General features: G+C 62.1%; 2 protein-coding genes across 5 annotated transcripts in view; one reads left to right on the top strand and one right to left on the bottom strand.

Annotated features, from left to right (window-relative positions):
* LOC120874372 (coronin-7) overlaps positions 1 to 1,751 on the top strand; it is a 60,567-nt gene extending 58,816 nt beyond the window's left edge. For 3 of the 4 annotated variants that reach the window (XM_040255750.1, XM_040255776.1, XM_040255784.1), the window contains 3 exons: positions 741 to 877; positions 1,212 to 1,277; positions 1,597 to 1,751. In XM_040255750.1, coding sequence (XP_040111684.1) covers positions 741 to 877; positions 1,212 to 1,277; positions 1,597 to 1,683 — 290 coding nt within the window. In that variant the 3' untranslated portion in view covers positions 1,684 to 1,751. Of the gene's footprint in view, positions 1 to 740; positions 878 to 1,162; positions 1,278 to 1,596 lie in introns of all 4 variants that reach the window. The other variant, XR_005723636.1, reaches the window with a different exon arrangement.
* Positions 1,752 to 2,370: 619 nt separating this feature from the next.
* On the bottom strand, positions 2,371 to 20,252 carry GLIS2 (GLIS family zinc finger 2). Its single transcript, XM_040255808.1, has 6 exons — positions 8,630 to 20,252; positions 7,595 to 7,767; positions 6,884 to 7,060; positions 6,672 to 6,805; positions 6,454 to 6,572; positions 2,371 to 5,128 (listed from the first exon to the last, which is right to left on the bottom strand). Exons 1-6 carry the CDS (start codon positions 8,799 to 8,801, stop codon positions 4,329 to 4,331), a joined length of 1,575 nt encoding a protein of 524 aa, XP_040111742.1. The 5' UTR covers positions 8,802 to 20,252; the 3' UTR covers positions 2,371 to 4,328.
* Between the last annotated feature and the right edge of the window lie 2,337 nt (positions 20,253 to 22,589).

Below are 22,589 nucleotides of genomic sequence, written 5' to 3'. Positions count from 1 at the left end.
GTGAGATTTTCACTGTAGCTGTGGGCCCCTCCCTCACGCTGGGCCACCTGTGAATGCAGGGACCCCTTGTGGGCTGGGTTTTGGCAGCTTGGGTAGTCTGGGACACTTCCTGTAGGGGACAGTGCTTGATCTTGGGACATTCCCAGAGAAGGGAGACCTGATTGACGCGAGCATCCAGCCAGGAGTGGGCACACTGGCCTGCCTGCCTGCCTGTTTTTGCAAATAAAGTTTTATTGGAACAGTCAGCCAGTGTCCAGTAATTGCAACACAGATTAACTGACCTGCAGAATCTGAAATATATTCTCTGACCCTTTAAGGAAAAGTGTACTGGCTCCTGAATCAAGAGGTCACCCAAGGCGGCCTGCTTCAGTCGCCTCGGTGACCACAGGGCAGCCGGGTCTCATCTGGGCTGCCACCCCTGCCCGCAGCTTCACTCTGCTACCCTAGCAGCCTAAGCTCCCCGACTTGTTGCGTGCCCCGGATGAGAGGGTGGGGAAGATGAGGGACAGGGTCATCTCCTGGTCTAGTCTGGAGACCTGATGCCAGGTTTGACCAGCCCCTGCCCTGTGCTCTGGTGGGGAAAACCTGTCCTCACTTACCTACCCACCCCTGACCCCCCAAAATCCACTCCTGGAGGAGATCCCCACCGGCCCTGCCCATCTCCTCCCACACCCCCTGGTGGGGATGAGCTGCTCCCTGGGAAGGCCCAGTGTCGGGCGCTGAACCGCATATTCACACAGCCAGCCGAGCAGCGGCAGACGCCCGGGGACGTGCCGGACACCAGTCTGCGGCTGCCTCCAACCTCTCGGGCCTCAGCCTCCAGGAGGCACAGCAGATTCTCAATGTCTCCAAGCTGAGCCCCGAGGAGATCCAGAAGGTAAGGCATCCCCAGCCGGTTTGGAGATAAGCCGACCACAAGTGGGGAGAGGGTGGCAGGCTGCCAGCTGGTGGGGGGAGGGAAGGGGGCAGGAGTGGGGGCCCTGAGCGCGGCCAGCTGGGACGCGAGGAGGCCACCGTCGTTTGTTGCTGTGCAGGCCGCAGAGGCGGAGGCACAGGCCTTGTCTCATGGGTGCCTGTCCGCTTTTCCACCCCTTAGCGGCTCCCAGCGTTGGAGCGTGCTGAGGGGCGAGCCCTTTCGCTTTCCTTCTTTGTCATCTCCTAGCTTCCCCCGCTTCTGTAACCAGGGACTCACCGTCTCCCCTCCTCTGCAGAACTACGAACACCTATTCAAGGTGAACGATAAATCCGTGGGTGGCTCCTTCTACCTGCAGTCAAAGGTGAGCACGGGGGGTGGGCAGGCCGGGGCGTCCCTCACTTCTGGGCGGTTCAGAGCTTGGCAGGAGAAGGGTGCCCAGGGCTCAGGGGGCCCCCTGAACTGCCAGTCCCTCAGGGTTGCCAGTGGGGCTCTGTCGACCTGGGCCCTGTGTCACCCTGGATGGTGGCCCCCCAGCAGCCATGGCCTTGAAGAGCCAGGACTGCTAGCTGGCGGGCTGCTGGAACCAGCTCCCTGACCTGCCCACGGCCCTCCAGGAAGCCAGAGCAGGACCTAGGGAGGGAGAGGGTGCCCAGCCTAACTGTTTGTGACCCCCTCCCCAGGTGGTCCGAGCGAAGGAGCGTCTTGAGGAGGAGCTCAGAATCCAGGCCCAGGAGGACAGGGAGAGACAGCAGCCACCTAAAACGTGACCGCTTGGTTCCTCCCGCCCACCCGCCCGCCTCTAATTTATAGCTCAGTAATAAATGTCTTTTCCGCATTTCTTGAGTATGCATGTCCAGATTCCAGAGGCAGGCCGCTCTTCCTGCCAGCTGTGGGGCTGTGCAGGGAGGAGAGGCGGTGGTGTTCGCCCGCCCATGGTCTGGCCTCTGACACTCGGCGGGGCCAGGGCAGGCAACCAGCGGTCATGCCGTCATGCACCAGACGGATGGGCCACTCCCACACCGCCCTCAGGTTGGCCCTGCTCGCCCCGCTATGGACAGGGCCCCAGCTCTGCCACAGGCCTCCCTTTCCTGAGCTGGGTTGGGTGGTAGCCCCTCAGTAATCTGGGGAGTCAGCTCCAGGATACAGCTGAGGAAGAGGAGCCTTTGCCAGCCTGATGGCCCCGAGGAGGCCAGGGAGTCCGGCACCTCCCAGAGCCAAGATGCTCGTGGCGGGTGCAGCTGAACCCACGACATGTGGTCCAGAACCTTCCATCTCAGCACCGCCTGTCCCATCCAGCTCCCAGCAGCAGACAGAGAGCTTGTGGCACCCACAGGGTTGGGAGGAAGCCCCGGAACAGGGCCTTGGCCTGGGTGGGGGACCCCAGAGCCAGGCATGGGCGGCTGGAGGTGGTCTCCCCTGCGAGTCCCAGCTCCTGGCACATCTAAGACAAAGCATGTTTGTAACTCACTTTTATTTCATTTCTTTATAAACTTCCTCTCACATGGAGGAATATATTGTTATAGTCATTAGCTTATCTCTCTTTTCTTTTTTTAAACTCTATGCTAACAGCAATGGAGCCAAGAGGAGGAAAAACAAGCTACGATAGAAAGGCACTTAGAACCTGTTAGAATACTGATATCCTGGAATGTGCAACAGACCGACAACAACGACACGTACACCGGCCCCCTCGGGCCTGGTCTATCACCGAGACACATGCTGAGCTAATGTCGCCTTCCTATGCCCTGTTCCTCTGCTCCTGGGGCTTGAGTCCAACCCCTCGCCCCAAAGGGGACTTAAGGCCTGGGGCCCTTGTTGGGGTGAGGGGCCTGGGTCCGGGGTGGGGCACGAGGGAAGGAGACCAGCTCCCTCCTGCTCTGCTTGTGGCCCCTTCAAGGGGCAGAGCCAGCGCTGCGGGCCCGTCAGCGGGCCGGGTCAGGGTGACCCCTCTGGTATAGAAGGGCGGTCCAGGAAAGGGCAGGTGAGCAGAGAAGCAGCAGGGAGACCTCGGAGCTGCACGGGGGCCAAGGGTCCCCCTGCGGCCCCGCAGCTCCCCCGTCCTGCAGCTGGGACGTGGAGAGTGCAGCCTAGGGCAGGGCCAAGGCCAGGACCCCCTGGACTGAAGCTGGGCCCCCCGACGGGAGGAAGCACGAGGGCCCAGGGTGGGGCACGAGACGAGCTGCTGCCCCGTCAGGGCCTGGTGGGGAAAGCCTGGCCCCTGGGCTGGGGAGGAGCATGGGCTGCAGGGGCACATGGAGCCCCCGCACCCTGGGCTCCCCTGGTCCCTGGAGGGCAGGGGCTCAGTTCAGAGAAGCCAAAGAAGCAGGCCACAGGGCCAGCTCTCCCCTCTGGCTTCCCCTGCCCCCACAGCCTCCGTGGCTGCCTCACTGCCCCTCATCCCTTGTCGAGCCCAGGTCCTTCATCATCTGTCCGTAGCCACTGGGACACTCCCATGCCCAGCACCGGCCTGGAGCCCCCTCCCCTGCACCGGCTCTGCCGTGGCGCCCCCAGAACAGAAGCCATGTCTTGGCCTGGGGTTGTCCCTATCCAGCCTCCCCACTCTAACTGCCCTGCAGGCCTCCCCCGTCCCCGGGTGCAGGGTCCCAGGCCAGGCCCAGCCCCGCCTGTTCCCTGAGCTGGGCACCTCTCCCGACTCAGGGCTCCCTGAAAGCAGAGGGATGCAGGGGCAGACGAGTGGCCAGCCAGACCAGAGCAGGGACCCTCGCCTTGGGCAGCGTGTTGGCCACTGCAGACGGCAGGCAGCTGGGGCAGCTGGTCAAGCGGGCCTCCCTCCCTCAGCCGGGAGGCACCTTGTCATGGGAGGAGGTGGCTTCTTGCTGTGGCTTAGCCGCGGCCTGCGTCTGTCTTGCTCTCCCTCTGGAGGGTGGACCAGAGGGAGAGGGGTCAGGAGCCTCCAGAGCAGGGGCCCAGTGAGTAAGCAGGATGGGGTGGGACCTTGATCCTAGGGGGCTCCTCCCAGCTCACCACTGAAGGGGGTGGGAGGGAGCCTGGTGCCAGCGGGGAGAGCCGAAGCCACCCCCAGCCCCACCCCCACTGCTGGGTCAAGGCTGGCAAGTGGGCAAGGGAGAGAGGGTGACCTGCCCAGCTGGCCACGGGATGAGGGAGACAACCAGAGTGGGTGGGGGGCGGGCTGGCGTGGGCCAAAGGTGAGCCAGGTCTCAGCTCCCAGGGGCACGGCTCTCCACTAGCTGGCAGACTTGTTTCCCCTCCTCAGGAGCCCGGGTGCCCACCATGCCCTTCTAGCACCATCCTTGCTGCCCAGGGTCACCCCCAGGGCAGGAGGACATTATTGCTATTTCGCAGAAGAGTTTCTGTTCGTCGTCAGGGGCAGGCAGGCAGGCGGGGCTGGGAGCTGCCGACTGGGCTGCAGGTGGTCAGCGTCCACTAAGCAGGTTCAGTTCACCACGGCTGGTTTGAGCAGCACAGAGCCTGGCGGGATGACCACCCAGCCAGGGGCCAGAGCCTCTGGGCTGCTGGCGGCCGAGTTGACGCCCGTGGACAGGTCCAGCACAGTACCCGGCAGCAAGGGCAGGCCGTCGGGGCTTGGCCGGGAGCGGCTGCCCTCAGTCCTCTCGAGGGGGGTCTTGCGGCCCTCCAAGCTCAGGGCCCTGGCCGGCACAGCCCCACGCCCCTTCTCCCCCTCAGCCTTGCCGCCAGCGGAGCCAGCGAGGAGGGAGACCACGGGCAGGCCCAGTCCGCCGGCCCCAAAGGGCGAGGGCAGCAGCGGGTTCTTGGCCAGGTTGAGGGGCAGGACGGGGCCGGGCAGCCCAGGGCCCATGCCCCCCGCACCCCCGGCGCCCCCGCCGTTGCCACAGGCCAGGGCGCTGAGGTCCAGGGGGCCGGGGGCCAGGGGCAGGGGCAGGCCGGGCAAGCCAGGGCCACCGAAGAGGGCGGCGGGGTTGGGGATGATGATCTGCGCCCCGCTGACATAGGGGCTGCCGTCGGGGGCGGGCAGTGGGGGCTTGGTGGGCGGGCGGAGCTGCAGGAGCTCGTGCTGCTCGTGGGACACAAAGTGGCCGTGGGCCTTGATGTGCTTGCGCAGCGAGCTGGGGTCCGTGTAGCGCTTGTGGCAGCCGGGCATCTTGCAGTAGTAGGGTTTGTCCACGTAGTGGGTGCGCGTGTGCTTGAAGCGGTCGCTGGAGTTGGAGTAGCGCTTGTTGCAGCCCTCGTAGGGGCACACATACGGCTTCTCGCCTGCGGGGCGGGGCGGGGCCTGCATGAGGGTCTTCCACAGGCCCAGGCCAGCCCCACCCACCCACTCACCCAGACAGAGACCTCCCCGAGACCACAGGCTGTTTGATTCGGGGCGGCCGTGTCCCCAGCACCTACGCAAGTTCTGACTCCAGTGGCCTGGCTGTATGTACCCTCGGCCTTGGGCCTATGCTTCAGGCTGTGATGACAGTGACCCCTTTCACAAGTAATGACACACAGACCCTGCTGGTGCCTGGCTCACAGTGAGCGCACAAGGGTGCCCTTGACCCTGACTTGGCAGTGGCTCCAGGCTTACACCAGTGCTTCCCTGGTGGTTCAGACAAAAAAGAATCCGCCTGCAATGCAGGAGACCAGGGGTTCAATCCCTGGGTCAGGAAGATCCCCCAGAGAAGGGCATGGCAACCCACTCCAGTATTCTTGTCTGGAAAAATCCCATGGACAGAGGAGCCTGGTGGGCTACAGTCCCTCAGTCCCCATGGGGGTCCCAGAGTTGGCCACGACTGAGTGACTAACACCTTCACTTCACTCTCACCAGTAGCTCCAGATTTACTAAAGGGCTGTCCCCGCTGACCAGAGCTGGCCAGAACCCCACAAGGCTGTGAGCTTTTGAAAGTACCTCGAGTATAAAATATACACCAGAGGGACTTCCCTGGTGGTTCAGTGGTTAAGAACCAACCTTGCTATGCAGGGGACGTGGTTTCGATCCCTGGTCAGAGAACTAAGATTCCTACATGCCTCAGAGCAACTAAGCCTGTGTGCCACGACTAGAGTCTGTGCGCCAGCAACGAACGATCTCTCACGATGCAACCAAGACCCAAGGCAGTCAAACAAATAAATAAAATACACCCTGGAGTCCGCAGACTTTGTGGGAAAAGAAGAATTTCAGTGTCCCATTGATGTTTTAATATTAAAATGATTGCATTTTGAATATACTGAGCTCAAGAAAATGTATCATTGTATTAATAATTCATCTCACCATGTATTTCTTTGTACTTTTTTTTTTTTCCGATGAGGGTGATTAAGAAATTTAAAATTAGGCGTGTGGCTCTGCCGGCCAGTGCTGGCCCTACTGTGTGTGCTGGGGTCCGTGAGGGGCGAGCGGACACGCTACAGTCAGAGGGGGAACGAGTCGACAACCACACGAACACAGTGCCGAGTGCGACGCAGGAAGACGCGTCTGTGCCCCAAGAGCGGGTGGGGCGGGTCTCCCCCCAGCAGGACAGGACACCCCCCAGCATGTGGTGCTTGGGAAGGGATGGCCACACAGTGGGGTGTGCGCCCGTCCCCTGGCTGCCGGGGGCCCTCACCTGTGTGTGACCGGTTGTGGATCTTCAGGTTCTCCAGGCGGGAGAAGCTCTTGCTGCAGGTGGGGCAGCGGTGCGGCTTCTCGTTGGTGTGGGTGCGAATGTGGATAAGCATCTTGTACCTGCTCCGGGGGGGAGGTGGGGGAGAAGGGGGGTGGGGAGCACGGCTCAGCCGCTGGACACTCGGGCCCCCCTTCCCACCCCCTCGCCGACCCCCTCACCTGGCGTTGAAGCCGCGGCCGTGGCGGGCGCAGCCCTCCCAGTGGCAGCAGTAGCCCGCGTCCTTCTCGGGCTTCACATGGTAGTCGTTGACGTGGTCTACCAGGTCTTGGAGGAGCTCGAAGGGCTGGTTACACTGCAAGGCCAGGAGCGTGCTGAGCCCGCGAGGGGGCCGCCCGCCCCGGACCCTGCCCCGCCCAGCTCCCCCGCTCACCTTGGCCCAGCGACACACCAGCTGCTTGGGCAGGGGCAGCTCTGGCGAGAGGCACTTGTCCTTGGGGGCGGTGAGGAAGGAGGAAGCAGGCAGATGCAGGGCCCCCCCAGAGCCCAGCGGCAGGAAGAACTGGAAGGAGCTGGGGACACCGTCCAGGTAGCGCAGAGGCTGGAGGTCCTGGGGGAGGTGGGGGGCAGAGTGGGTCAGCAGCTGCCCATGGGCCCGCTGGCCCAGACCCCTGCCCACCTGGCCCATCTCCCTCTGTCCAGGGGCTGAGCAGTGCCCCACACAGGACATGTCTCAGCCACAACTTCTGGTACCTGTGCACAGGACCTCTGTGGAAAGAGTCTGTGCAGATGTAAGTTTAGAGGTCAGCCTGGTTGGGGACCCTAAACCCAGCGACCAGTGTCTCCACAAGAGAAAGAGGGAGATTTGGAGACACACACAGAGGACAGGCCATGACAGAGGCAGAGAGACTGGAGTGGCACGGCCACAAGGCAAGGGGCGCCTGGAGCTGCCAGAAGCCAGCAGCGGCCAGGGAAGAGCCCTCCAGAGCCTTGGGAGGGCACACAGCCCCATCAGCACAGTGATTCTGGACTTCAGCTTGCAGAATACACTTCTGCCACTTTAAACCACACAGTTTGTGGTCCTTTGTAACAGTGGCCTCAGGAGGTAAGTGCACCGTCTCAAGAACGCGCATCTCCCCCTTACCGGGCCGGTGGGTGCTGTGGGCAGGTCCCCGTTGCCCTGGCGCTCGGGGGACAGCGAGCTGCTGCCGTTGGGGGAGTCCAGCCCAGACGGCGGCGACAAGCTGAGGTCTACCAGGGGGGCTGCCGAAAAGCGTCCCTCCACCTTCTCGGGGAACTTGGGGTTCAGCAGGAAGCCTAGAGCAAAGGCAGGATTTGGGGGTACTGGAGCCAGGAGTCCCGGTGGGCCAGGCCTTCCCACCCATGACTCCTCCACTGTGACTTGGAGCAGACGCCAGCCATGGCACCCCCATCCCCGGCCACCCCAGAACCCAGGAATCGGAGCCTCCACAGCCGACAGGTGTGATGATTGCCAAGGTGGGAGCCTGGCCATCGGTTAAGACAGGAAGTACTCATTCTTCAGATGGGGGTGGGTTGGCACACAGGGTAAGTAACTGAACAGGAACTTGAATCCACGGCGCCTGGCTCCCATCACAATGTCAGGTAAGGACTTTACTCACTTTCCCCCCAGTCCTTTTCTGCCTCGGTGCCCCCTTCTGTAACATGAAAGGTTTGGGCTGGGTGGTCCAGCTCAGATATGGTAGATCCAGTTTTCAGGGTCCACATTCAGAAATGGAGTGGAAGACCTGAGCTTCAAGTAACCCCCCCAACCAGAGAAGCAACCGCTGGGCTTGACCCCCCGTCTGCCTGGTTGGCCGACCACACCACCTCAGAGCCCAGACACAGGCCCACAAGGCCTGTTACTACCTGTGCGTGCCTTGCTGCCCCTTAGAGCTCCCCCAAATCCACCCAGAGGCCTGTCTGTACTAGATCTGCTGAGCCGGCTTCAGGAGCTGGGCTGGCCAGTCCCCTCCTCCCAGGGACAGTGATGAACACGCAGAGATGAACTGCTGGGACGGTGGGTAGACAGTGTCGGGGCGGGGGGCACCCTAAGTGAGGCTGTGAGGGGCTGTGGCTGCGTCCAGGTGAGCCCATCAGGGGACGTTTTTCCTATCGCCCAGGGCTCCGAGATCGCTGCTCTGCCCCGGGCGTGCAGTACCTGACGGCGGGGAGCCTGGGGAGCCGGGCGTGGGGCTGTCGTCTGCCAGACCGAGTTCCCTGTGCAGGGCTCGGTGCCGGGCTGCGCTCAGCGTCCTCTCCCGCTTCTCTCTCGCCGCCCGGAGCTTGGTGATGCTCAGCTTCAGGTCGAGCGGCTCGTCCAAGGAGTGCATGGTGGTGGGGGCTGGGAGGTGGAAGTGGCGGCGGCAGGCAGCGAGGGGTTCTGGAGCTGGTATTCAGGCAGGAACCTGAGAGCGAGCAGGAGCCGTGCTGTGACACTGGGACCCCAGACTCATCCTCAGGCAGCACTCACTAAAGCCCAAAGGAGCGGAGAGGCAGTGTGCGCGGGGCAGTGTGAAGGCTGTTTCCCGGGCACAGAGACCCTCTCGGTGGCCCCGGACAGCAGGTATATCAGAGAGAGACAACCACCAACCCGGATCTAACGCATTCATCTCCCATGAGGCTTTCTGGGAAGCAAAGCTCACAGGGTCCACGCCTGCCATGAACCGAGCTTTAGTGACGGCCTCAAGCTGCAGAGCTAGGCAGTTGCACAGCCTTCAGATTCAAGGCCAGATCTTCTCCTTGGAACTGGCCAGGCAAGTCCCAAAGGTCATTTCTGACTGGGTGGTGGGTGATGCCTGGGACACATGCCTGATTTGAGCCAGAAGGCCCAGAACCAGGCCAGAAGGGCAATGAGTGTCCTCCCAGATAGCCCTCAAAGGGCCTAGCTACTGACCACTGGGCCAACCCCTCTAGGCAGCCCCCTAGGAAACTCCAAGAGAATGAGGCCCAGAGCCTGTCCCAGGCAAGCCTTGCAAAGCACAGCCTGGTCCCTAGGGTTGGGCGGACAGACGGGTGGCCTTGCGTTCCAGGGCGGAGGGCCCCACCAGCTGGGGAGCCAGAGGCTCTGGGCTACCACCAGGGGGCAGCTGGGGACTATGGCCCAGCCATGGCCAGGCTAGGGAAAAGTGATCAGCTGTCTAGTGGTTAGTAAAACACATACATACATAATTTTTTTAATAGTGATGATACTCTTATTTTGATTGGTACATTTTCACCACTTTCTTAGAATTTCTCAACGGCATAACATTCTTCACATGTAAAAAAAAACCCAAGAGCAAGGTCAACTCTTCATTCCAAATTCCAACATCATTTTTCACGGCAGCAAACTTCACGTGCTGGGAAATGCTGTTTCCTTGTGTTTGTTCATTGAGATGATTGCATCCTGACAATCTATCTGCCAAAGAAGATAATCCCTGCCATTCACCAACTCCAGCTCTTCACAATTTTATACAGAACATTCCCAAGACCACCACGTGGTAAAAGACTTTGTATATTTCACTAGTATGTGTGCTTGCTGAGCTGCCTGGAGCTTTCCACGGAGCAGGATGGGTACCCATGTTCCCAGTCATCTTCTCCAGGACAAGCCCTGAGGCAACGCTAAACCAGCCTTGCCCCAGCTCCAAGCCTCCTCTCATCCATCGCCCAGACAAGACCCTGTGTGCACACAGGTCACAAAGTCCTCACTTAGGGCCATCTGCTTCTGAGGACACATCCCAAGACCCCAGCACATGGCAAAACAAAGCTGGAGTCTGAGCCTGGGGAGGGAGCTGCATTATCACAATATTGGTGGTTGCACTTGGCCTTGGGACCGAAATCTGTGACTTGACTTGTTCCTCCATCAGGTGGGAGCTGGCAGATCTGTCTGGATGAACCCACATGCAGGGCATGCATAGGTCAGGAGTTCTCAGTGACACCGGGGGCTGGGACCACACTGCCACCTTGTCCCCTTAGGAGCTCCAGTCCTAGACAGGCAGGTGGATGGGTGACAGTGATCAATGGACCTGGGTCCCTCCACTCTTCCTCTGTCTGGGCAGGGAGCTGCCCTCTGCCTGACCCACGCGCCAGTGATGTCTGTCTGTCTGTGTGTCTGCCTGTCCCTCCACCTGTTTATTTTTAGACACAGGCCCAGTCCAACCTCCCTGAAGCTCCTCTGTGCTGGGAGCCTGGAAAGGGAGGAAGGAAGTAAATATTTATGCTGATTAAGAATTCAGGAGCCAGGAAGGGCTGGTGGCCTGGTCCTTCAGCTGGCCTAGGGCCACAGGCCTCCCCACAGCCTGTCCCCCGTCCCCCACCCGATCTCTTGGAGGAGACCACAAGGGCAGGATGGTTTGGGAACTGGGAATTTAGACTGACACTGACTCTCAGCGGCAACACTGCTCAACTAACATCCTTTGGCACGTGCCTACTGCACCCCACCCCACCCTAGGTCCCTGCCAGAGGGGAACCAGGCAGACACCATGGGTCACCTCATTTTGGAGACTTGCAGGAGACACGGCCTCAGCTCAGAAAGAGGGAGGACCCCAAAAGGAATTAGTCTCCCAGGGTGAGGCTGGCACTCCAGCACCAACTGTATCAGCAGACCCAGTCCCCAGAGACCCCACCCTAAGCCCCCTACTTCCTGCTACTGGTCCTGCCCTGGGAACAGGGGTTCATTCTGATGGAGCCAGAGCAAAGCCAGGAGACCAAAACTGGTCACTCCTAGAAAAGGAAGAAGGATCAGCCCCCAGAACCCACAGCTCCCAGCACTCCCCTACCCCAGGCTGTCCCCATCCATCCAGGGGTAAGACGCCTGTGACCCTCAACCTGAAGTGTCCCCTTTCACCCCCCACAGGCAGGGGGGTGGCCAGTTCTGGGCTCGGGCTCTGCTCTTTGTTCCCGGGTTGGATGAAGGGGGGTAGGCGAGAGCTAGTGTCACCTCTCTTGGGCCTCAGAGGCCCTGAGCGGGACATACCCGCGCCAGAACCCCGGGACTGGCGCGGCAATCACCCCCCTGGAGGCCGGCTAGCCAGCCATCACCGGATTGATTTTCGGGGGTGGGCGGGTGGACATTCGGTGTTCGTTTTCCGGATAAGGGCAGGGACCCGCCTCGCCGAGAGCAGAGGCAAGTTTCTTAGGCAGCGCGGAGCCCAGAGAGGGCCGGTGCCCAGCGGGTGCCACGCGGAGCCTGGCTGCAGAAGCCCCGGCCCAGTTTCCCGCTAGTCGCGAGGTGACCCCACGAGCGCCCTGCTACTGCGGGGTTGTGCGATTGCCTGATCGCTGGAGGGGGCGGTTAGGGAGGCGGCGCCGAGGTGGCCGCGCGGCCGGGCGCCGCCGCTCCAGCTGCGAAAGGAACTAATTAGGGCGGAGGGAGCGGGAGGAAGCGGCGCGGGGCGGGAGAGCGCGGGGACCACCGGGGCGGCGGGGGCGGGGCGGGGTCACCCCGAGGGTGGGCCGCGCTGGCCCTCGGGGGGCCGGCCCCCGCCCCGCCGCGCCCGCCGGCCTGGCGCAGACAATGGCCGCTATTGTGCGCCCGCCTGCCGCGCGCAGACGGCCCCCAGCTGCAGCTCCCGCAGCGGCCGGCCGGCCCTACCTGGCGGCGCGGCCGGCCCCCGGCGGAGGGGCGGGGCGAGAGCGCGGCGGGGCCGGCCCCCGGGGAAACTGAGACCCGGAGGAGGGCCTGCCCCCGGCGGAGGGGCGGAGCGCGGACCCTAAAGAGGGTGGGGGGGCGGTGTCTTTATCTACCACGTTCCCACCATGTGCCGGGAGCCATCTGTGTGCCCCGACCCCTCTAAAGCCGCTTCTGCTGAGCACAGATGAGGAAACTGAGGCTCAAGGTCACCAGGCTAATAAGAACCGCTGGCAGGAATCTGTCCTGGAGAAAGCCCCTCGTAACTGCTTGGGAGAGGCCCGCTGGCTGCCCCCTAGCCGGGAGAAGTGCGGGTGTGGATGGAGGCGTTGAGCTTGGCACACCCCACTGAGAGGCACTCGGGGTCTCCTTGCCAAAAAGAGGATAGGGCCCGCTATAAGATGGCCCCCACCGTCCCGCCCACCCCACAGCTGCGAGAAGCCAGGTGAGTGGAAGCCAAGATGGCAGTGTTGTCAGGCAACAAGAGGCACACCCCTTATTCCCAGATGATGGGGGTGTAGGGTGTGGGGGCGCAGTCCTGACTCTGCCCTTTGGTCAGCCATGACCTGTCCAACCTAGGACTTGGGGACAAGGGCCCAGGAGGCAGTTCTCAAAAGTCCACATGGCTTTCTTGCTATGGAATGAAAGCAGAAGCAAGTCCCTGGCTTCCCCTGTGCCCATCAGCTCCCACCTGCTCAGAGGATGCCCCTTGTGTCTGGTACAGGGACCAAAACCATCAGTACATGGGTCCTATGGGGGGAAGCTGAGGGCCAGGAAGGGACACCGCTTGCCCACATTGCACAAGTGGGTGGCAAGCCTGGGACTGGAAGCCGAGGACAAATATCACCACCATCCCCCAGCTGTTGATAGTCGGGCAATGTACCAGCACCTGTTTAAGTCAGGTGCTGTTTCATCCCCATTTTACAGATGCAAAAACTGAAGCTCAGGGAAATGAACTGTCCCGGGTCACACAGCTTGTCTCTAGCAGAGCCGAGTTTCAAGCCCAGGTGAACCCAGAAGCCATGTTCACCCATCAGTACCCCAGGGGACCCTGGATGTGGGAAGGGGCAGGCAAAGGAGCTCTGGCTTCCCACCCCCGCCCTGCCCATGGGTTTGTGGGAGCTGTGTGCCGAACCCCAGAGGGGCAGCAGGCAGTGAGTGGGCGCTGGAGGGGTTGACTGTTGGGGGGCCCACAGGAAGGCTTGGAGAGCTGAGGGCAGACGTGCTGCCAAAGCAAACGGCCCCACAGCCCCGCATTCCTGGGAACTGCTGCTGCACCCTGCTCTGGCCAAGGGCTCCGCCCTCCTCAGATGCCCAGCGGCGGGAGCCGAAGGCAGGGGCAGGCCTCATCTCCTCAGACCCACTTCCTGAGCAGGCTGCAGAGCAGGGCTCCAGTATGGGTCAGACCACCTGGTCTCCAATTTGGCTATGCCATGTCCTGCCCACGTGAGTCAGGGCAAGTCACCTCCCAGTCTGGGTCTCATTGTCCTTATCTCTAAATTAAGATGACAATAATACTGCAGGGGATGGCACCCCACTCCAGTATTCCTGCCTGGGAAATCCCATGGATAGAGGAGCCTAGTGTGCCACATACAGTCCGTGGGGGTTGCAAAGAGTCAAACATGACTGAGCGACTAAACACACACACAATAGTGTAAGACACCCCCCTCCGCTGGATTTTGGGGAGAAATCAATGATGCCCATCCAATGATTACTTTAGTGTTTCCCCCTGTTATATAATGTTCAGCACCTAGAACAGTGCTGGGCGCATAGTAGGTGCATAATTAAACTTGTAAATAAACTGTCACCAGCACTTGAGTCCCCCAAGTCTTTGGCCAGTTGGAGGGCTGTGAGGACAAGAGGGGACCGGCCCTCCTGCTGTACCCACAGACCTAGAGTCTCGCCCTCACCTGGGAGTACCCCTGCTTCAGCTGAGGACACAACTAAACAAGCTTGCGCCCTGGAGAGGGAGGGCCGCAGGCCCTGCTGTCCCACAGGGTGGCCCCAGCTGTCCCCAGTGTGCTTCCAGAACCTGACTGCATCAAAGAGAGAGCGCTGGGAGGTCCCGGACAGTCTCTGAGCAGCCTGGAAGAAACAGGCCTCCTCCCAGGACCCAGGGAGGGGCTTATCCTGAGGGCTTGCCCATGCACGTCCCAGGAGAGGGCCCAGTGTGGGTCAGACAGTACTTCCCAGAAGAGTGTGGGGTTTCGCCTTTCCCGGGAACTCCAGATGGGAAAGCAGACCCTGCCCTCACCCCAAGATGGGTGCTCAGCCAGCACACAGATTGGGGGGGGGGCAGCTTCTCCAGGTCCCCTGCAGGCTAGACTCTGCCCAGGTGGGAACCAATGGCCCCCAAGTGACACAGCCAGGGCCAAGCTCCCTGCTTAGCCATAAAGTCCTCAGGAAAGCTCCCAGCTGGGCAGCACCTGAGCAGGGGTGCAGGCTGGCAGCCCCCACTTGGGAATGTACCCAGAGTCACCTGGAACAGGCAGGGCAAACCACTCCAGTTCCTACCTGGAGAATTCCATGGACAGAGGAGCCTAGCAGGTTACTGTCCATGGGGTCGCAGAGTTGGACACATACACGCCCTTGCATGCCCTTGTGGCTCTTGCTAGTGGCTTATGGACCTTAGGGACCCAGAGTCTGGTTATCAGGTCCCAGTCTCCCAGCCACCCCTCTGCAACTTGGTTTCCTCATCAGGAACACAGGCACCATGGATAAGGTGCCAGCTCACAGGGCAAGCTTGCCTGGCACCTGGCACATAGGCGGTGCCAGCAACTGGTAGCCCTGAGGATTCTTGTTCCCAACCCTGGGCTGGGTTGGGGGGCCCCCACAGAGTAACTCCAGGGTCACCCCGATGGGTCAGGCAGCACTGCTGCTGGAAGGCCAGCAGCTGGCTCACCCACGCCCCTCCCCAGCTCCAGCTCCCTAGGATCCACACTTCCCTCCCCAACGCCAGCAGGGTGACACCAGAATGGGGTGGGGGTGCAGCTCAAACACAGACACACACACCCGTCCAGCTCCAGGGCCCAGCCTGGCAGAGGCCTCCCCTGGCCGGGTGGCTCCAGGCCCATCAAGGCGGGCCCCCGCCCCCTGCTGCCTGCCCGCCTGTAGCCACCTTTGCACAACTATGTCTGGTATTTTCCTGTCTGCCCAGCTTGGGGGGGAGGTGGTGCGTGGGGCTGTGAGCACTGCCCGCACCTGGGCCTGGGCCAGAGGGGAGCCCGCCAAGCAGCCCCCACGCCCGGGGCCGGGGGGGTGAGGGGGGGCGCGGGTGGAGAGGGAAGGGCTGGGCCTTGGGCCGCCCAGATCCCGGGGAGGGTCCAGCAGCAGGGGAGCCAGACGGAGGCACACACCCGGAGGCAAGGCTCAGGCAAGGCCCTGGACCCTGCCAGGCAGGGCCGCTCACAGTAGGCGGGCAGCACTGGGCGCTCGGCCAGTGCTCTCAAGGGCCTGCAGAGGCATTGGCCAGCGTCCCACGGGACATGGATGGGCACCCCTAGACATAGAGGTACACACATATGTGTCACACCTGTGCACGCGGGACACGGCAGGTAACCAGCGTCAGGGTCCTGGACTCTGGGGCTTGTGGGTGGGAGCAGGGGTGAGGCCCAGTCCCCACCAAAGAGGAAACACTGCGCTTCCCACACCGACCCTGGCTGTAGAACTAGAACGAGCCCAGGAGTGCCTCCTGTGTCCCCACCCTCCCCCACAGCCCAGGGGTAGGGATCAGCCCACTGGGAACAGCACCCGCCAACTCACAGGGCAGGAGGCAGTCAGCAGGTTCTGGACTTTGCCCCTTCCCTGCGCCTCATTTACCAACTACTCAGTTATGCATTCCAACACCAGGCCCTCCACTTGGTCCTGGGGGCCCACAGATGAATGAGAATGAAGGTCACCCAGCCTGCACAGAGGTGAACAGTGTCAGGAGTGGGCTGCTAAGATCCATGTCGGCCACACGGACAGGGGCCACCAGGCTGGGGGCCTCAGGCGTTCGGCAGGCCAAGAATGGCCAGCGTGCCTCCTGTGCACCGTCTTTGTCCATCCTCAGGACCCTGGGAGTTAGGTGGTATCCTCTCCACTTTCCAGATGGGGAGACCAAGGCTCAGTGGTTCCACTATCTGCCAAAATTACAGAGCTTATCAATAGCACAGCTGGGATTCACCTCCAGGCTCCAAAGCCCACAGTCTGCACCCAACACGGCAGAGACCTGGAGGTGTGGCCCCAACTGACCCACAGCAAGTCTCCCTGTCATTCAGCAAAGGAGGAAGCCCAAGAGAAAGGCCAGGCCAGTGGGCAGTGACCTGGAGGGCACTGGGGAGCCACGGAGTACTCTATCCAAAAGCCTGATGTCTTCCTTTCCAGCCCATCTTCTATCCCCAGACTCTCCCCTTCAGCACCTCCTTTCTCAGGATTCCGTGCCTCTTGCCAGCCTGATGCTCCCCCCTTGGGTGCTAGCTCCTGCCCCACAACTTTCCACACTTCCATATTCTCCTCCAGCTGCTACCCTCCTCTGACCTCCTCCAGCAAGTCTCCCCAGATTCATCCTCCCTGATCTTTGCCTTCTGCAGCCACACGTGGGCTGTTCTTCCAGGTGCCTCAGAGTTAAGCAAGAGGGGGGGGGGTCTGCCTCTGTCCCCACAATGCTGAGGGCAGTCTCCCTAGCCTGCAGTGCCTTGTGCTGCCTGACATAGGTGCCCTGGTCCAAGTCCTCACTAACAACACTCCTTCAACCAGAGGGAACTGGGCAGCAGTTGAAGTGCTGCTGGGGACTCAGACCCAGAGAACCAGGCCTGCTCCCAATTTGATGTGGACAGGGCTCTGGGCTTCTGTTCTCCCATCAGTGAAAGGAGGGGGCCGGCCGAGAGTAGGACCAGAGCTTGAACTTCCAAACCATCCCTCTAAGGGCACCATCATACCTGCCCTTCACTTTTCTCGAATGCCTGGTACTGAGAGTTTGCTGAGGGGATGAATCCATTGGTGGCACCTACCAGCCGGATGAAGTGTGGAAGGGCTTAAGGCCCAAAAAGGGAAGTGGCTTGCCCACAGAGGTTTGGGGCGAGAGACCCAGGAGCAGATCTGGGTGGTGAGGGTGAGGCATAACCCTGATGGGTTAAGATGACCAGAGGGTCCAGTTCCCCCAGCTTCATCTCCTACCACCCCCCCGCCCCCCCGCCCATCCTCGCAGCCTTGGCACAGAGCCTCCCCAGAACAGCTGGCTTAGACCAGGCCCAGCAGGGGCTCCAGCATGAACTCTGGACTCCACCCCCACGCCCTCTTCCCAGCCACCCTGCCACGCCCCTGCTCCCACTCTGGGCAGGAAAGCAAGTCCAGAAGCCAGGGGCTGTCTCTAAACCCAAAGGAAACACCCACTGGGTGGGGCCATGCCAGGCCTGGCCTGTTTCAGGCTCTTGGGGCCCAGGGCCCACGGAATCACTCAGGGTGTCCACTAGGTGTCCTGAACCAGGGATTTGGGGGGCTCGGCCTGGAGGAGCACTGGAGTGGGGAGCATTTTGGAGCAGGGCAGACAGTGGGGGGCCCCACAGCCATGTAGGGAGGGGAACATCACAGCTCTGGGTCAGTCAGCTTAGGAGTGTGGCGATAGGGGTTGGGTGGGGGGTGGGGGGTCCTGGACACAGGAAGGAGTGGCCCTGGGGAGAACTGGCTCAGGCAGGCTGGGACTTGCCAGGCAGACCCAGGTGGACTGGGCGGGGAAGGGAGAGAGGCTTCCTCCAGACACAGCTGCCCCCACACTGTGCAGAGGACGGGGGGCAGCAGAGAAGCAGGAGGGGCTCTGGACTGAACTGACATTTCAGGGGCCAGGGCCACACAATCCGAGGCTCTGGCTCCCCTCTGGCCCTCTCTGACCCCAAGTGACCTTGGGCCAGGCCCTCAAATCTCCAAGCCTCAGTGTCCGCCTCCCACCTCCTTGCTGCCAGAGTCCCAGTGGAATGCTAGCCTGTGACCCTCAGTCAGCCAGGCAGGAACGTCTTCCTGGAGGCTCCCAGGGCTGAGTCAGGCAGCTCAGCAGTCTCCTGGGGCCTCCGCAGGTTCCCACCCGCCCTTGGCCGAGACTGGAGGAGGGGGGCCAGGGGCAGGGGGCCCAGGCTGAGCCCTTCTGCAGACAGCCATCTGCCCGGACTGGAGTTCCGTGGACACACGCAGGTCACACACCAGGCCCGCCCTGTTTAGAGGACTACCTGGCTGTCTAGCAGGAAGACAAAGGACCTTCGGAAGCTCCAGCCAACCGCACCCCCCGCCACAACGGTTATGTCCCTGGAAGAGTCTCAGCTCCCACCACCCATCCCCCACCAGGGGCACGTGGAACAGATGGAAGCCCTCCCGCATTAGAATCACCTCCCATCTCTGTGCCCTGGAGGCCCCTCCCCACCTGGCTACCAGTTAACCAGACCCTCCATCCATCAGAAGGGGGAGGGGGGGCGGAGAGCCAGAGCTCCCTGCCCCTCAAGGTGCCCAGAGCCAGGGCCTCTACTCAGCCCAGCCTGAGGAAGTTTGAAGAGACATGTCCTAGGCAGAAGGCAGGTCAGACCCCAGGGAGGGGGGCTGCCGGGAGCTCCCTGGGAGGGGTCCCACAGCCCCAGAGCTGGAATGGGAAAGAGGACCAGGATCCTCTGCAGCCCTGGGCCCGGGCCTCGGCTCCCCCATGGAGAAGTCTGGAGCTAAGGCCAGGAGGATCAGTGCCAGGGAAAGGATGGAGGCGTGGGGCCCGGTGCACACAGCTGCTAGGGCCAGCTCGGGCTCCTCTCTTGTGCCAGGCTGGGAAAGTGGCCACCAGACCCCACCGCCACCTTCCAGAGCCATGGCAGACCCAGGAACTCAGGCCCAGATGCCCATCAGCCCTCCTCCATCCTGTGCCTCAGTTTCTACCAAATAGGGATCAGTGAGTCTCTCTCAAGAAGTTCATGTAGCAATTTCAGGTGACAGGTGTCAATGCCTGTAATGGCCACTGGCAGGCATCCTGCGGATTTTCTCAGGGAGCTGTTTGAGGCGTCCCCCACTGCTACTTACTCTATCGTCTGACACACCTCACCTCCCCATCTTCACCCCCACCCCCACCCCCGGGACCTTACGCTGGTATTTTTACTAGTTGTTGGAGAGACAGCAGGGGTTTGTAGGGCCAAGTTGGAGCCTGGAGAGAAATCTGGGTCTACTCTAGACTGTGCCACTACATAAGACACCCCCCGACCCAAGTAAGTCCTTTCCTGTCCAGGTGTCAGGGTCACCCCAACCGTGGCTGATGAGCAAAGCTCAAGCGGTCCTGGTTGAAAGTGCAGGTCCCTGCCCCCAGAGTGGGGCTGAGGCAGCCACCTAGGAAACCTCGGGGGCAGCTGTGTCTCAAGGGCCTTGCAAAAGCTGTGATCTCTCCCACCCAGGGCTGGCCCTGGCATTCTCAGAGAGCTCAGCCCCCAGACTCATGTCTGGGCTGCGGCCCATCTCTAGGACCCTTTCACAAGCCCAGAGAGGGGAGGCAATTTGGGTTGGGAGAGATCAGCATCTTTTGGCTGGCCCCAGAGACCCCCCCTCACCAGCCCTGGACACCTCCCATCTCTGAAAAGGGTGCTTATCGAGATGAAGGGAGGACCAGCCAGCATCTTCCAGGGGTCACCCCTCTGGCCTCACTGTGAAATGTAAAATAACAATAACCCCAACAGAGGAAGACCCAGCCCCATTGCGCCCAGCTCAGGGTCTCTCCACTGTAATCTGAATTTCCCACTTGGGTAAGGGGCCTCCTCCGCCTGGGACATGGAACATGGGGAGGCGTAGGGCACTAGAGACAGCCCCCACCACCAGCGTGCCTCTCAGCGCCAGGGTGCGGGGACCCACCCCATATGCCTCCCAGAGAGCTCAGCTGCACGCCCCCAGGCCCACATCTGGTCCCCCCGGCCACAGCTGTCACCAACCTCACCCATCCTGGGATTGCCCCAAACTCTGCACCCATCCCCGCCCTCTCGCCCAAGTGGGAAACTCAGATGCCAGGCGAGCCGAGCCTGGGTAGATGGAAATGCACATGGGAAAACGTTGTCAGGAAAAACACATTCTTCCTTCTGTACCGCAGCTCAGACCCTGGGAGGATTAGGTGGTCGTAGACACTCCCACCACCTGGGCCAAGGCCAGGCCAAGAAAGGAGGGAAGAGGGATCCACAGGGTGGGGCTGAGAGGGGTCCAGGCCCTCTGACACGCCCCAGGGAGGGGCCCTGGCAGAGCTCTGTCTTCCCCAGGCCAGGGTGCACTGTCGCCGTCACCCTCGGCGGGCGGGCGCTCCCAGCAAGGCGGGGAGCCCAGGCAGGAGAAGACATCGCTGTGGCTACCCATTTGCAGTTGGGCTTTTCAGAAACAACAAAAGCCTTGCGGGGGGGGGGGGGGGGGGGGGGGGCGCGGGACTCAGTTCACACGATTGTTTAAAATGAGGTTTCTGGATGTCTGTGGCATTCAGTTATTCATCCTGGCTCCACCCACGGATAATTGAGAGTTGGCTTTTGTTGGCCTTAGCCCCCCTCTCGGCACCCCCCCACCCCCAGGTCTTCTCGTGGATTCTGCAGTTCCGGAAGATCACCTGTACAACCCTTTGGTTTTACAGATGAGGAAACTGAGACCCAGAAAGGGGAAGAGCCTGGCTTGGCCAAGGACCCCTGGGAGTTGGTAGCGCAGCCAGAAGTCAAATCCAGGACGTGAGACTCCCAGGCCAGGGGCTTTTCCCACTCACCCTCCTGGCTGTGGCCCAGTTCCAGTGAATCCCCCAAGCCACTGACCCCAAAAGCAGTGGTGCCTGGAACTGGGGTGACTCACTGTCTGGCTTCCTGGGGCACCTCCTCCCCACCAGTAAGGGAGACACTGGCAGGTGTCCCTGTGTAGAGAGCCAGGAGCAGGGAGAGGGCCCCCCTACCCCAGAGGTCCTACACCAGGGTCACTCAGGGGCCAAAGAGCCCCAGCTGGAGGGATTTAACATCAAAGGTCAAAGGTCACAGACAGGGAAGGGTGGGCAGGCATAGGGGTCGGAGGGTCAGCGCTAATGGCAGCTCCGGAAAGGAGGGGGAAGGGAAGTAGCTAAGGAAAACAGGGCCGTTCCCAAGGGGTCCTCAACTCCCATACATGGTGCCCAAGCCCCTGGCACTGTCTCCAGCTCAGATGACAGCAGACAAGCTGGGCTGGAGCTCAGAGAGGAGTGTCCCTGGGAGGAGGGTCCCCAGGTGCAGCCCTTCCCCCAGTGCGGGCCAGAGCCAGCTGGGAGGCCCAGCCTGGGCCCAGAGGGGAGAAGAAGGAGCAAAGGGGAGGCAGAGGTCGTGGAGAGGATGTGTGAGTGGGGCTGGAACAGATGTGGCGGGTGGGCACATTGAATCCCCTTCCCCGAGCTTCTTCCAAAGCTGCCCGTGAAGCCCCACTCTCCCTCCTGGATGCCAGAACCAGGCATGCTGGATCTTCACATGGCCGCCTTCAAGGACCACAGCTCAGGCCCTGTCCCTGGCCCAGACCAAGAACCATGGGAGCCCAGGCCTTGGCCAGGTCCCCAGCTGGCCTGGCTGCCCCCTCAGTGTCAAGCGCTCCCTCCAGAGCCAAGATCCTGGGCTGTGATGGCTAGGGGCCCAGGGCTCCTCCCAGGATCCCTTCCCGCTTCCCAGGCCCCAGGGTAGGGCTGGGCAGCTCCCTGCAACCATCCCTGCCCAGGGTGGCCAGCCAGGCAGGCCCTCCTGGACAGGCCTACGGGCAGCAAGCTGCCCTGCTGTGGCCTGAGTACCCGGCTGGGCAGGGCAATGTGCCAAGGCCTCCAGGTGCCAGCCTGGATTCCAGCCCCATCCCAGGGGGCCTGCGGGGAAGCAGGACGCAGGCATCTCCCTCCTTCGAGATGCACCTGCCTCGCCCCCTTCTCCCGCCCCCTCCGGACCCTCCCTCAGGCGGGCTGGAAACCCCTGCCCTCCCTACTGAGCCCGGCCCTCCTGCGTGCACGCGGACAGCAGTGGGGAACAAGTGCTGGACAGGACGCCAGCTCCCAGTCTTGACCCCCGGCCCGAGGGAGGCCAGAGCGAGCCAGGGGCAGCAGGGGGAGGCTTCCCTAGACCCGGGAGGAGACACCTCTCAGCTCCCGTCCTAGAAACAGCCCCGCCGTGGGAAGGGGCGGCTGCCCGGCTGCCCCAGACAACTTCGTGCCCGGCCTTGGGGTGGGGGGGCCCTCTCACCCCGCAGCGCGCCCCCCGCCGCGGCCGCCCAACTTCCCTGCCGAAGTTTGCTCCCTCCTGGGGCCGGGCCGCGGCTCTGCCCAGCCTCCGGACGGACGGAGGTAAGGAGGGAGGAGAGAGCGCGACGGAGGGACGCGGCCGGGGGAGCCGGCGAGGGAGGGAGCACGCGAGCCAGCGAGCGAGGGAGCGAGCGCTGGGGCCCCGGCGAGGGCTCACAATGGCCCGGGGCGAGGCGCGGACTCGCGGGGGAGGCAACCCCTGGGTCCCGCAGCCCCCGCCGACAGGCCAGCCCCTCCCGCCGGTCCCCTTCCACAAGGCGC

The sequence above is a fragment of the Oryx dammah genome, unplaced genomic scaffold (genome assembly GCF_014754425.2).
Source record: "Oryx dammah isolate SB20612 unplaced genomic scaffold, SCBI_Odam_1.1 HiC_scaffold_2, whole genome shotgun sequence".
NCBI lineage: Eukaryota > Metazoa > Chordata > Mammalia > Artiodactyla > Bovidae > Oryx > Oryx dammah.
Note: the sequence above shows the minus strand (reverse complement) of the source record. Positions and strands in the feature narration are given on the sequence as shown.